This window comes from Poeciliopsis prolifica, unplaced genomic scaffold, assembly GCF_027474105.1.
Source record: "Poeciliopsis prolifica strain line A6 unplaced genomic scaffold, Auburn_PproV2 SCAFFOLD010, whole genome shotgun sequence".
Lineage (NCBI taxonomy): Eukaryota > Metazoa > Chordata > Actinopteri > Cyprinodontiformes > Poeciliidae > Poeciliopsis > Poeciliopsis prolifica.
In genome coordinates this window covers 2,505,476-2,519,588 of record NW_026562385.1, presented here as the reverse complement: position 1 = coordinate 2,519,588, position 14,113 = coordinate 2,505,476, and the positions used below count along the sequence as shown (strand labels likewise).

General features: G+C 37.5%; 1 protein-coding gene across 4 annotated transcripts in view; it reads right to left on the bottom strand.

Annotated features, from left to right (window-relative positions):
- The window catches only part of rnf213a (ring finger protein 213a), a 38,096-nt gene that overhangs the window by 9,708 nt on the left and 14,275 nt on the right, over nt 1–14,113 (bottom strand). For all 4 annotated transcript variants that reach the window (XM_055035412.1, XM_055035411.1, XM_055035413.1 and 1 more), the window contains exons 24-45: nt 12,765–12,929; nt 10,464–11,730; nt 10,197–10,378; nt 9,782–9,937; nt 6,089–9,694; nt 5,881–6,005; nt 4,866–4,982; nt 4,661–4,785; nt 4,461–4,583; nt 4,222–4,277; nt 3,642–3,795; nt 3,222–3,357; nt 2,940–3,131; nt 2,731–2,861; nt 2,483–2,640; nt 2,187–2,393; nt 1,899–2,086; nt 1,691–1,811; nt 1,487–1,587; nt 669–851; nt 422–588; nt 236–338 (exon numbers count right to left, since the gene is read on the bottom strand). In XM_055035412.1, the coding sequence (XP_054891387.1) occupies nt 236–338; nt 422–588; nt 669–851; nt 1,487–1,587; nt 1,691–1,811; nt 1,899–2,086; nt 2,187–2,393; nt 2,483–2,640; nt 2,731–2,861; nt 2,940–3,131; nt 3,222–3,357; nt 3,642–3,795; nt 4,222–4,277; nt 4,461–4,583; nt 4,661–4,785; nt 4,866–4,982; nt 5,881–6,005; nt 6,089–9,694; nt 9,782–9,937; nt 10,197–10,378; nt 10,464–11,730; nt 12,765–12,929 (7,763 nt within the window). The remainder of the gene's footprint in view (nt 1–235; nt 339–421; nt 589–668; nt 852–1,486; nt 1,588–1,690; nt 1,812–1,898; nt 2,087–2,186; nt 2,394–2,482; nt 2,641–2,730; nt 2,862–2,939; nt 3,132–3,221; nt 3,358–3,641; nt 3,796–4,221; nt 4,278–4,460; nt 4,584–4,660; nt 4,786–4,865; nt 4,983–5,880; nt 6,006–6,088; nt 9,695–9,781; nt 9,938–10,196; nt 10,379–10,463; nt 11,731–12,764; nt 12,930–14,113) is intronic.

The following is a 14,113-nucleotide window of genomic DNA, read 5'->3' as shown; positions in this document are numbered from 1 at the left end:
ACCACCCGCGGTGGGTGAGAAGGAAATTTTATATATATATATATATATATATATATATATATATATATATATAATGCATTACCTTCCCCCCACTTAATAAAAGTATTAGAAGGAAAACTGGAATGTTCTAGATGTACCGAGAGACGTTATGCTTTTGATTTTTCTGCAGGGCTCTGAATATGAGAAGCATACAAACACACTATAGCTAAAATAACATGCAACCATAACACCTCACCTGTACTTCATCAGAAGTTTGAGCACCACTGACCGAACAACCGGATTTTTATCAGCAGAGTCATCAAATGGAGAAAGCACTTTTGTCAGCATTTGTCGATTGGCTGAAAAAAAAGGTGTTTTTTGGATTTTACACACACATTTGACAAAAAATAGCAAGCAGGGTGATAAGTCTGTATCACAGTACCTCTGAGCAAGGGAACCGGGCTGGCCTCCACCATGAGAAAAGACAGCAAATGAAAGATGACAGCTGAAGATGGCGGAGAGTTGTCCTTGAAGCACACAGTAGACACCAGGTCTATGAAGAAAGCGTTGCAGCGCTTCCTGAACTGAGCATGCTGACTAACACGAACCCTAAACAAAGCAAGACAAACAGAGACATTAAATAAATTACAGTTCATGTCAGATGATCCCAAATTAAAAAATGTACTCACCTCATCTCATTTGAAGGAACCAAGGTGAAGTTTTCCTCAACTGGCTGCATGCAAAGCGGGCAGTACATCTGACCGGGGACTAGCCACTGTTTGATACAAGCTACACAGTAGATGTGATTACATGATAGGCAGAGTGGATCTTGAGGGTCTCCCATGCAAACTGGACATACCATATGACCGAACCTGAACACAAAAAATACAAACATTACTTACTACAAGAGCTATGTTTTATCCACAAAATATCTATTTTCAGGAGGAAATTTTGAGTTACAGATTTAGTAAGTATTCTCTACATCTTAACATTTAATACCCCTGTTGCCCAAAACAAAAAAGTATGTTTTAAAAACAGTTGCACAGTTTTTTTGCATTAACAAAAAGGCCATTGTAAAAGCAACCAAACAGAAAAAATTGATGAACTAAGCAATAAATTAATTTAGAGAATATTTCACTACTCTCGCACATTATTACAGGAAAGGTAGTAAAAGATAAACTATTTGGCTTGTACCAAGAGTAACATTTATACCCTAGTTGGAAAGGCTTTGATTGAGTTTCAAATGTATTTCATAGCCACATCTAATATAGTGACTTAGAAATGAAAAGAGAGCAAAGCAGATTATTTGCAATTAACCTTGTCATAGCAATGTTCAACAACAGAATTGCAATGTTACGTTTTCCTAATAATATGAAAGCTCAAGTTTAATTTGAAGGAAATAATTGTCATCCACTTTAGAGTAAATTTACATCTTGATAATATTAAATGTACTACACATAATTCTGACTAGTTACAGCAAATATACTTTGCAATGTTGATTTTTCACCTGAAAATCCGTTCCACAGCTCCATCTTTGCAGTTTTTCAGCAAACCAATTACAGCCTCGAAAATCTGCTGAGTTTTAACGTCAGAATTTTTTTCAAGAATCTTGATGGGAAAGAAAAATGGAGACAAAATGAAAAGTAAGCACAAAGGCAGCTCCATGCTAACAGGCTTATCTCAAAAAAGAAAAAGGCAAAGAAGTACAAACCTTGCCAAGCCCTCGCATATTTTCCAACACTACAGGTGTGAGCTTCGTGTCCAACTGTTCAATTTCCATCAACATGTGCTCAACGAACAAAGAGAGAGAAAATATGCGATTCCATCCAGATCTACATGCAAAGAACAACAATTTAATTCCTCAGTCTGTTATTAAGTAATAAACTTTGTTCTCTGATTACGGCTTTCTCTTGACTTACTGGACTCTGAGGACTATCATCTTGCTCCTCTCTCCATAATGTCTCACACTGTCTTCTGAACAGATCAGCTCAATGGGAACTTGAAGTTTCTTCACCTGCCTGAGCCACGCTTGTCTTTGAGCATCAGTGTCCAGCACTCTGGGCTCCAGGTGCTCCAAACAAGCAAAAGCAGCATAAACGTCGAGGACCTTGGAGGCAAGGAACATGTGTTTTAAGATTTGAAAGCCAAAAGCCTGAAGACTAACTCAAAAAATATATAAATTATAAATTATGAGGGTTAAGGCTTACAAGTTCAGCGCTGTCTCCTGCATGTGGGTTTCCCAGAAGGTCTTTTGTCACCTGGGGTTCAGTACATGTAATTCTGGAGAGGTTCTGAAGCCGGTTTTTGAACTTGTTATAAGCAGCATGAACCCATGGAAGAGCAGTCATTTTCTCTGTGTCGTTCAGCTGTAGTCGTAGTTCACTGACGCAACTATTCAAGGCACCACAGAGGAGCTAAAAAAGCAGATCATGTGGTTTAATACAATGTGTCCAACTTCTCAGACAGTGTGACATTTTATGCCATTAATTAAAATCAAGACAACCTGCAGATCTTCTGGAGCAGTGACATTCATCGACATGGAGATAAAATCTTGAAGGTAGCGATGGTAAAACTCCATTTGAGTCTCTGAATCAGCTTTCTCAATGTAACGCCCAAGTGGTGTATTCCAAAAGATCTCAATCAGTTTTAGTTGATTGTGTCCTGTAAAATCAAATTTGTTACAAAAATGGCAACGTCTGTATATTTGCATCTGTGACAGATTAACTTAAAGACCTATTAAAATGCCAATACCTTCATTCTGAAGGACATGAACGCAAAGTTCCTCCAAATAGTCCTTAATTCTCCAGCTGAAGGGCATGCTGCAGCCTATGTTTCTATCTTGAGGAATGTAGTTCTGCACAAGGATTGTTCTTGTCTCAGAGCTGAGAAAGATAGAAATATGAAAAGGTAAACAGAATGTTCAAGTAAATTACATGATAAAAAACATAACTTCCACTAACCTGGAGTCGATTGCTTGGTGTGAGATTTCCACCAGTTTTTCATTGCCAAAGATATCCAACCACAATCTTTTCACTGCCTCAGAGCAGTTTTTGTCAAGCAAGAGATCCATGTTTTGGTCCCGGTCAATCACTGACACTAGATGTGCCAAAATGGGGACCACCATAGCTTGAACACGTTTCCATAAGGTGTGTCTGATATAATGGCAAAACAAGTCAAGAAAAGCTTTCAAAGACACTACTTTGCATTCTATTTTTTGAGGTAATAGTATTACGAGTAGTTACCTGAAAGTGCCTCCTTCCTGCAAAGCATCAATGTTTGAAGCCTCTTTGAGGACCCAGTTGCTCTTCATGAACGTGTTCCCATCATGAATCAGTAACAACGAGTGAAGACGCTTCTTCACAGTTTGAAGAAATTCACCTGAAGACACACAAAATGACAAGATCAGAAACTGTAGGGAACATACAAATACATCATTCTTATAAAATATTTAAAACAAAAATGCTAATAATTTCACTGCAATAATTTAAGAAACCAAAAAACTTTTATTCCTACCAATGTTTTATTCAATTAATTCTCAGAATAATCAATATCACTTGATTTTTATTGGCATTTCATTACATATCATAGCAAATGTATGAAGCAACATTTTTCTAAATTATCTAAACTGTGAAAATGAAAGAAAAACATGATTTCTGTTGTACCTCTTAGTTCATCAGTGTCACTCAGGAGAGTTAAAAGGATCTCAACCCGTCGAGTACTGCGAAAGCCGCATGTCACTTGGTCCCTCAGCATACCAACAGCAGTTTGCACACAGCTCCGGAGCAATGATGTGGTATCCACAACATTATCCAAGTCCTTTGTAAAGAAAAAAAGACATATTAAAATAAGAATATGCACTTGCAGTGAACAGAATGTAAACACAAAAAAATGTATGCGTTACAGACATATTCAATAAATTAGTTAAGCTTCTTTGCAGATTAAAAGTACCACTTGAAAATAACCTTTGAGCAAGTACTGAACATTTAGCAACCTACTCTATATTAACAATCTTTATATCATGGTCTAATGTAATATTTATGTTTTTATTAGCTGCATCCTGACCTGAAAGTCATCACAACATAGCAAAACACTTGAAAACATCAGTCTTTGTATTGTGAAATAATTTACTGAAAAAAACATTTAAATAATATTCTTAATAGCTAATATTTTTGACATCATCATCATTGTATAAGACATTAGTTTTACCTAACTAAAAATTTAAAATATATTGTCTATACTTACGTTTTCTTCCAACTCTTGTTGCACACTCTCAGTGTACATGTCATCAGTCTCCATAGCTGTAATCATGTAAACACACACATATATACATTATATACAATATAATTGAAATATTTGCATATATATATATTTTTGCATATATATATTTCAATAAATATACATGCAATACATATATTATGTAATTTACATTAAGTATTGCATATATAATGTATAATACATATATATTTAACATTTTCTTTTACCTTCAGGCCGAGTTGTTTTTGTTTCAAACATTTGACTGATTTTCATGTTTTGCAAGGTCTTGATATCTGAAACAATGTCCTTTGACCTTCTGAGGTCATCAATATGAACTGATCTCCAGGGTCCTATAAAAAGCACAGTGTCTTGGATTATTTCCTGGTCAGATAAAAAACAAAATATTTTCAAATAGTAACATGTTTACCTCCATGAAAACCAATGTAAGATGTCCCTCCTTCCATCCTTGGCAACCTTGTGATAAAGTAGACAAACACCCTACTTCCTGTACTCTCCTGTGTAACTTTGTTGATCTCATTTAGTGATGAATACCTGAAAATGGACCACAACACTCAACATGGTAACAGGACACAGTGGTAAAATCCATATAGAAAATTAATAATGGGACTTACTTTGCAGATGCAATCAGGTTCGTGCTCTTACAGGGTTCATCAAAATCACACTGAATAATGAGGATTCGGTTACAGGGTCCAGTCATACTTCCTCCATTTTCAGTTGTGAGGAAGTTCCTTCAAATAAAAACAGAATATCATCTTTCAATTTAAGAATATCCCTTATAAATATGAGTACAATTTTCTTTAACATTACATTTTAATTAATTATTGTGTAAAGAAATAGTGAAATATTTTAACAATAATTTGAAAATAGCTAATATTTTTGACATCATTGAATTGCCACAGATATATTTTACTCAACAGAAGAACAAAACCTTGCTTCTACATGTACACAAGATTACTATAAAAGACACATAGCGGTCATTTGGGCTACTTTATATATGCTATTCAAAAATTATTTATTCTTCAAGGTAAATTAAAATAATTATGAACCCGTAGAAAGTACTGTTGGCTATTGATGCTATGCTCAATTTAAGCAAGATCCAATAGAGTTGATGATTAATATGTTAAAATTCAAAAATAATTTATTGATCCCAAAGGAAAATTAAATGTTGTTTTAACTCAGAAATTCAAATTCTTCAAAGTGACCATTCTAACCACTGTTGGCAATACAAACTAATAATAATCGATTTCTTCATAGTTATGTTTTCTGTGACTGATTTAATACATACAAATAAAAAGTGCATGCAATTTTGTTTCAACAACTACAGCAAGAGGGACATTTTGGATGATGCTTCTACTCACAATTTTGTAGTTCTGGAGGTTATTTTTTTAACTTTAACTTTATAAACTTCAGCTTAAACTAAAAATCAAACTCTTAAATAGATGCTTCACCCAACCAACTGCCAGTAAATATGAAAGATTAATTTGATATTTTTGTTGTTTCTTGTTTTGTTGTAAAAGTGTCTTAAAAATGTATTTTAAACATGTTGGTATTTGGAAACATAGTATTCATTTTAAGTACTTGTAATTATATTCTATAATAACCGAATCAGTACATTTAGAAACAAACCTTATTTTCTTTAGGAAGGAGTGTTCTGTGTCAAACTGTTGAAGTGAGAGAAGCTCAACGCTATAAAACATTTTCTCCAGAGGTTCCATGTCAAATGCAGTCAAAAGTCTGGAGAATGTGGTCACCTAAAGTTTGACATTCACATTAGATCCTATTATCTGAAACAAGTAAAGGACTGATGTGAAAATAAAAGGCCAGTAAGGATTACCTCTGTGAAGAATGTGTTGATCTTGGTTTCCTGTCTTGTGTGAGCATGGATGTAGTCAGCTAAACAGCTATTGCTTTGTTCCTCAAAGTACACCTTGGCCATATGTTGACTTTCCACTTTTGGTAGGCCCGTGCAATCCAATCGTACCACAGAGTCTGGTGTAGCACATTTGAGAAGTATGAGTTTGGCCTGATCAAGCAGTCCTCTCTGAGAATCTGAAGTTTCCAAATTGTCCTTCTGCTCCTCTATTACTTGAAGAATCACAGAAGCACAGGTGTCTGAGTGGTAGCCAATGAAAACATCAGGGATTGTGTACTTGTACATATCAGCTGCTCCAGCATGCTGACCAGTAAGAGATACAAATAGCTTTGCCCATCTCCCTAGTTCTTCAACCATCTTTTTCTGCTCAGCTTTAAGGACAGTATGGATGTCAAGGTAGTGTTTCTCCAGCCGGTTAATTAGAGGTATTGGAAATTGTTTGTAGACCACTTCTCTTTCCTCAATGACAATTAGCCGGAAGTCTTTGTGCACTCTGCATTTTACACGATGGGTTCCCAATCCAAGATCGACATATTTCTGTCCTCCCAAGCATACGTAGTACTGATTGAGAGCATCATAGAGGCTTTCATAGAGATTCTGCAAGTTTAGAAGCACAACTGTTTGGCCTGTCTCCATGCAGATTTTCACTCTGTTGATGTTGCGACAGATTTGGGTGTACTCTTGGTCTTTTGGAAAGCTAGATCCAAAGATAATTTCCGGTTGACCACCTTCTGAAAAGAATGTTTGCTGTAGGATCTGTAGGGCTGCATAGTTTTTTGTTAGCACAAGAAGGTACCGACACTCTTCATCTTGTCCAACTGATTGAATGTTTTCTTTCACAAAGTCAATGGTGTTGATGTTCTCCAAATTTGGAGAAATTTTAAGTCTTTGGGTAAAGACAGAAACTACATCAACATCATCCCTGCCACTGAAATTTCTCAAAACAACCTTGACAATCTCCTCTGCTGCAGGTTTTCGTTGAGAGGTCTTGGCCACAGCAAAGATCATCTTTATCAAGCTGTAATAGTCACGTAGGCCAAAAAATCCTTTCCCTTGTTTCCGGCAAATGTTCAAATAGGATCTTGCAAATGGTTGTAAGAAATCCCTGACTTTCTCAAGGACCATCACATCAGACGAGCATATGCCTTTAGCACTCTCAATGAGCTCTTTCTCATCAGGGTCACCACGTGAGACAAAAATGCCTCTGTTCATCTTTGCAGGGTCCAATGCCCAGTTGGAAATACCAATGAATCCAACTTTTTTGTGCGGTAGTGGTTCATCATCAATGCATCCCTCTTCCAGCAATGGGTGAAGAGTTTTTAGTGGCATCTTTGGAGAGTCCTCTGCCAGCCCAATTTCATCAAGAACCACAACCGAAATATATTCATTGAGGTTTTTTCCTTCCTGAAAGCGGCCACATTGCTTAAATGTGTTGATGATACCTTCAGGTGTCGAATGAGGACTACACTGAAAGGATACCAAATGGATCTGTTTGAGCATCTTATAGAGTTCAGAATGAGCAGCTTGCCCCTGCATGGCATCTGCTACTAGAGTTTTGGAAAGGGACTTTGAACTTCCAGGTTTTCCAACTAAGAACAAGGGGATTCTTAACTCAATGCAGAGAACCATCATGAAGACATTTTCTTTGAGGGCACTGTTTCTTGCAATAGTATCTCCCATTGGAACACCACTCAAGAGTAAATCTTGCATGAGTGAAATTTCATGCATTACTCTCATTGGGGTGTATGATGGTAATTTGGTACAGATTTTTTGTCTGTATTTGTCCTTATTTTCAAGGCAGGCATGGTAACATACTCCTATGGCCATGACAAGGGACCACAGAACAGGGTCTTGAACATCAGGTTGTCTTTGTTGCCGTTCATTTCTGTCATCGTTTTGAGTAGCTTCAAATTTTTGAAGCTCTGAAAAGAACATCTCATGGTGGTCATGAAACCAAACAAAAGCTTGCATGCAGCGCTCTACATCTCTTAAGCTGACAAAGCTGCATTCATCCTTCCTGGTTCTCATGTACTTCTGTGAGGCTGAAAGAACATCTGTGATGCATTTGATGTAGGTTTCATCTATTGATTTACTTGTAGTGACTCTTTGCACAATCTGCTGGATGTATATTTTTTCTGTGTGATCATTTAACTGTCCAAAGTCCCATACCAGAGGAATCATGCTTGGTGGCAATGCTTGAACTCTATACACCAGCTGGCGCAAAGGTATAGACCCCAGTTTTTCATCAGTCTCTTCCGCTCGAACTCGATACCCAAGACCAGCAGATTCCAACCTTTGAATCATGTCAGCTGTGTGCTTTCTGTAGGGATTGCATGCTGCAATAATCTGTAACCCTGAGTTGGGTGTTAAACGTTCTCCCTTCACAGTCTTGTCACAAAGGACCTCCTTGATACTGCTGATAGCCTCTGTAGTATTGGCCTCATCAAAGAAGAGGACAGAGTCAAATCCATAGTCTTGCTTGTTGATTGAAGCAATGTTTTCTGCTTCTCTGACTTTACCATAGATCATCTCTGAAGTTGTCCCTCCATGAACCTTGACCAGTTTCATGTTCTCAGTTGCAACTCCACTCCTTCGCAATTCACAAAGGAATTTTATTAGCCGGGTTTTTCCACAGCCTGTTTCTCCCATTACGATGACAGGTATGCCACATCTGAACCGCATGTGGATAGCTAGCATCTTTAAAATGTTGTCTGTGGTAAGTTCATACGTTTCATCAGGGTCAAGAGGCCACTGGATACCAAGAACATTGCAGATTCGCTCTATTTTCTCCCATCTTGGGAGACTATCAAAGTCTATATTGAAAGGAACTCTTTGGAGCTGTAAGCCTTCATACAATGCTCTGGTCATGACATTCTCTCTGATCACCCTTCCAGAGGTGGGTTCAATGGCATCAACAAAGTTCTGATCATTGGGTTGAAGATGAAAGCCAATAAAGGTCATGGAGGTGTGATCATCATTGAAGAAGATGTATGGATGTGGCTCTGTTTCCCATCTTTTTCTGATGAGAAAAGGAGCCAGGTCTTCATCTCGGACACCAACCAGATTAAATTGTGACATGCCAGGACTCTGGTCAGAGATACTAAGTGATGGAGTGGCAAAGTCCTTTGCCATCAGAATCATAAAATCCACCACAAAGGTTTTGAATCCAGTTAGTGTGTCTCCAGTGAAAGTGGCATCACAAAAGACTGACGTCTCACAGTCTCTTAGTTGAAGGTTAAGAAACCAAGTGAAATTTCTAAGTTCAGCCCAGGAGGGGTCCATTACCCCACAGTACATGAGAAGCATCTGAAGACATTCTACGTGTGACCCCTCAACACCATGATATGTGAAAACATCTAGATCGATTTTGTTGTGGAACCGTGTCAAGTACTGGTATGGCCGCTGAAAGGCCTCACTCCTGAACTCTTTATCATCCATCAGTGGGTCCTCACTGCTCACAATAGTAGGATTCTCCTGCTGTCTCATCTCTAGCATAAGGACCTCTTTGGGTGGTCGGCAGAAGATTTTAGGAAACATGTCCAAAAAAGTGTTACTTGCTGTTTGTACCTATTAAGAAAAGTAGTAAGAAGAAAACAGGTAAAGTAGACAAAGATATACAAAGACTGAAAAAATACTAATTGTTAAAAGTCTTACCTCCCGAGTAGCATTTCCCGTTGACTTGACAGTGGGCTCTAAAATCTCAATGACATACAGCTGCTTGTCATTGCACCGCCACATTTTCCCCTCAGAGTCCATCAAATAGCGCAGAATCAACAATTTGAATAGGAATTCTGGAAGTCCTTTCTGGACCTTTTCAGGAGCAAAAAGTACAGAGTAAAAAAAGGTTACTCGAGGTTGAGAATCAGATGGCTGATTTTACACACTATTAAAACTACATCACATAAATGTTTACACTACAGGGCAGTTTCTCCTGTCTTAGTCTGTAAGGACAACCAAACGTTGCTTTTCTTTTTTATCCGTGTAATAGCTTGACGGACAATAAACAATAAAACACAGTCTGTCAAAGTAATTATTTCAATGACTTAATATTAAATAACATAATATTTACCGATGATGTGACATCAAAATGGAAGATAATGAGTTCTTTCCTTTTGGGAGTGTCAAGCAAAGATTGAAGGATGACAGTCTCGTCAACTTTAGGTTCAATCAAGCAAATACATTTCAACATTGACTGCTTTTTAGTAGAGTGTTTAAGTTTTTCATACATCCTCCTGATGTACAAGGATTTACCTGTAATTTAAAAAAAAAATAAATTCAGAGCTGTAAACAATTAAAAAAAGTTTCCAGTAGTGATACTGTATTTTCATATACTCACCAACACCAGCCCTTTGAGATGAAACAACACCAACGCACAGTCTATCTTTAAAAGCTGCTGCAGCACTGCACTGTTCTGCTGGGACAGTGTAGTGTTGTTGCAGGTACTGCTGGATCCTTGCTAATGGCTCTTGGGGAATCATGTGCAACCTGTACTGGCTGAAGGCAGATGGAAGATAGGCATGTTCTCTCTCTGAGCTACAAATAACAACAAGCCTGTAATCCTTCCTGCTTTGCATTTTCATCAGCTGGAAAAAGTTTTCAACTTTAGAGCTCACATCGTAACTCAGGAGATCTCCATATACCAAAGAGTATATTTTTTGTCCCCTGTAGCCATTGCCAAGGCAGCGTCTGAGGAACAGCTCCACTTGCTCATATGGGGTCGAGTGGTTGCACAGTAGGACTTCATCATAGGTTGGAAGAGCTTCATCTTCGCTGCTCATGTAAATTGAGATGCAGGACGCCAAGGCATCATCATGAGGACAAACAATGAGATTTGGCTTTCCATTAACAAAACCTCTGGGCAGTTGCCTGTTAATGAGCTGTCCACTGCTGTCATCAGAAATGTCTTCTTCTTCATCTTCATCATCTTTGTTGGCCAGTAGTTCTAACACTCGGCCAAGACTTTTTATATCAAGAATGTCTGGGAGAAAATTCTTCATATCTTTCATGTAAGCATTCCATATGTGATCAAATCCCTGCAGACCCTTTGCTTTTTCTACAAGACTTTGCAAAGGATCCAGTTCACTTGTAAACTCTTCCAGGTCACTTGTTGACACCACAACAAAAGTCTGAAACTCAATGTCCTCATTTTGATCCTGGGGTTTAGTAATGATTTCATACTGGAGCTCATGCCACACTTGCCTCAGATCTGTGGATGTGCAATTTGGCTTGATAAAGGAAAGCATCATAAGGACTTGGTCCTCAACCTTGTTTACATTTTGTTGTGTCAGCTTGCTACAAAGGTAGACAATCTGCTCAGCAGTGTAGTAGTTTAAGAAATATTGTTGGGATCTCTGTTTGTGTACAAAGTTCATCCAGAATTCCAGACATTTCTCCATTTTTCTGCAGAGCTCAGGAAGCTGCTCCTCTGGGCTGCCCTCCACAATGACACTAAGAGCCCTGTCCAAATTAAAATCCATCAAAATGCTGGGTTCAGCATAACTTGAAGAGCAATTAATCTGCACTTCCCAGTATCTGAATAGAGGATTTCCAGCAGTGTAAAGAGCAATGAAGGCCTCTGTCAGTCTTTGAACACTGGCAAAAACCTGTAACACAGAAAGAGCAACTTACAAGACAGAAAATACCCTTATGAATGAATTTTAAAAACTATTTAGGATTTTATATACAATCTCTGATTAAATGAATAATCGATATTGCTTAACATGTAGTACATGGCACCAGCTCATAAAGCCTCAGCATGTAACTTTTATGAACAACATATTTCTTAAAACTATCACCATATAAAGATAATATGAGACTGAAAAAATTTAGCTTCTCAACCTCGTCTACTATTGCTGTCTGAAGAAATGCACCACTGAAAAGCAATCAGTCAGAGCCAGGAGGAGCCTCTTAGCACTGTCAATCAACCTCGTGTACGCATTGATAAATGGTGGAGAAACAACTTACCTTAACAGGAAAACTGTTTATCTGCCACCATCTGTAGCCATGCTAACTAGCCTTAGCATTCATGTCAGGTTCTACCGACAAGGAGAAGCTGCATGTATCAGAGCGTAAAGGGGCAATGGGAAAAGGAGTGACCGGCACACACATGGCCATGATTGACAGTGCTAACACCCCCCCAAACTCTGACTGATTGTTTCCAGTTAGCACTTGGATTTTTCACAGACTGTCTCATACTATTCTGTCATGACAGTGACAGTTTCAACAAATACAGAAAAATACATATATTATATAAAAGTAACATACTGCAGCTTTAATGTGCTGACAGAGATCATGTCAAAAACACTTCATTAAAGTGACCATCATTATGAATGAGATTTTGACGATTAAGAATTATGCACAATTATAAATCATGACATAACACTGTTGGCAAGAAAGCAGATCCAATTAATGTATTGCAAATGCAAATCTCTTGATAATGCAAGACATTTGCATGTCTTGATAATGCAAATCTCCACAGTGATGATCATGAATTTTGTAACATGTCAAAAATAATCCATTTGTAATTTTGATAACATTTCAAACTTCTTGTCATAAGTTCAATCAATTTGTAATGAAATAATGCTTATAGAAATATGATTAAATGGTCTTTCTACAGTATTTAATAATTTCATTTTACCTCTACAAAACGTTCAACTTCATTCTGCCCTTGGTCCCCTTTTCCAGACATGAGCATGAGTTTGTTTTGTAGCTCCCTCAGGTCTTCAAGAGAGTAGCAGCGCATCTGCTGACCTTCATCGTGCTCCTCTGGAATCTGACACTTCAGGGCCGTTTCAAGACTCAACTAGATAAAAGAAACATACATAAGCTTGTATCCATAATATTTGAACCAGATATATATATACCAAATAAAAAGACATGTACACTTTTTTTCTCACCGTCTTAGGTAAAGTCTGACAAAACCTCTCTTTTTTTATGTCGTTTAGAATTACTCAAATTATTTATTTTCCTAAATGCCAAAAAAACTTAAGAACAATTTTAGAAATATTTGTATAATTTTTCTCAAATTCAACAGTTTACGTACATTTGATCAGTCTTTTAAACTGTGTGTCATATGTAAAACATTTTGGGCTTCCTTCCACAAACTTTGATAGATCAACTGACACTTTTGAGTTAACTGGAGGCACACCTATGCATGTATTTTTAGGATACACATGAAATGCGTCGCTTTCTTGTTTGACACAATGGGAAGCTCCAAAGAAATTAGCCAAGACATCAGGAGAAGAACTGTGGAGCTGTACAAGTACAAGTGTAGTTCATCATTGAAACAATGTACCCTAACCCTACATACATCTGTTCAAACAATTATATGAAAGCATAGACATGATGAAAATGTCCAACCATCCAAGCATACTGCTCATGAAGGAGATTGGCTCTGTGTGCCAGAGATGAATGTTTTGGTACAAAATGTCCAGATTGACTTAAGAATAACAGTCAAAGATCTAATGTAATGTTGGCTAGTAAGGCAGTGTCATTATCCAGAGTGAAATGTGTCCTATATTGAGATGGGCTGAAAGGCCATTGAGGAAAAAGCTTTATTTCAAAAGAAGCATAAAAAGCCACATTGCAGTTTGCAGATGTACACAGCAACAAAGATCTCCATTTTTGGAGATATGAGCTGTAGTCTGATGAAAATATTTGGGCATAACAACCAACATTTAGAGGAACAGGGATGCTTAAAAGTACAGGGGGTGGCAGTGTCACATGCTGATGCAGTTTTGATTCAGGAGTAACAAGTGCATTTCATAAAATAGATGTTTTCATGACATCTATTTGTCATGATGACATCTATATAAAGAACATTATATAGAAATATCAATGTAACAGCCAAAGACATCAGTAAAAGCATGAGCTCAAATGGGTTTTTCAAATGGAATATAACCCTAAGTGTGCAGCTGAAGTGGGTACAGAGAGGCGTAAGAATAACAAAGTCAATGTTTTGGTGTGGCAATTACAAAGTCCAGATCT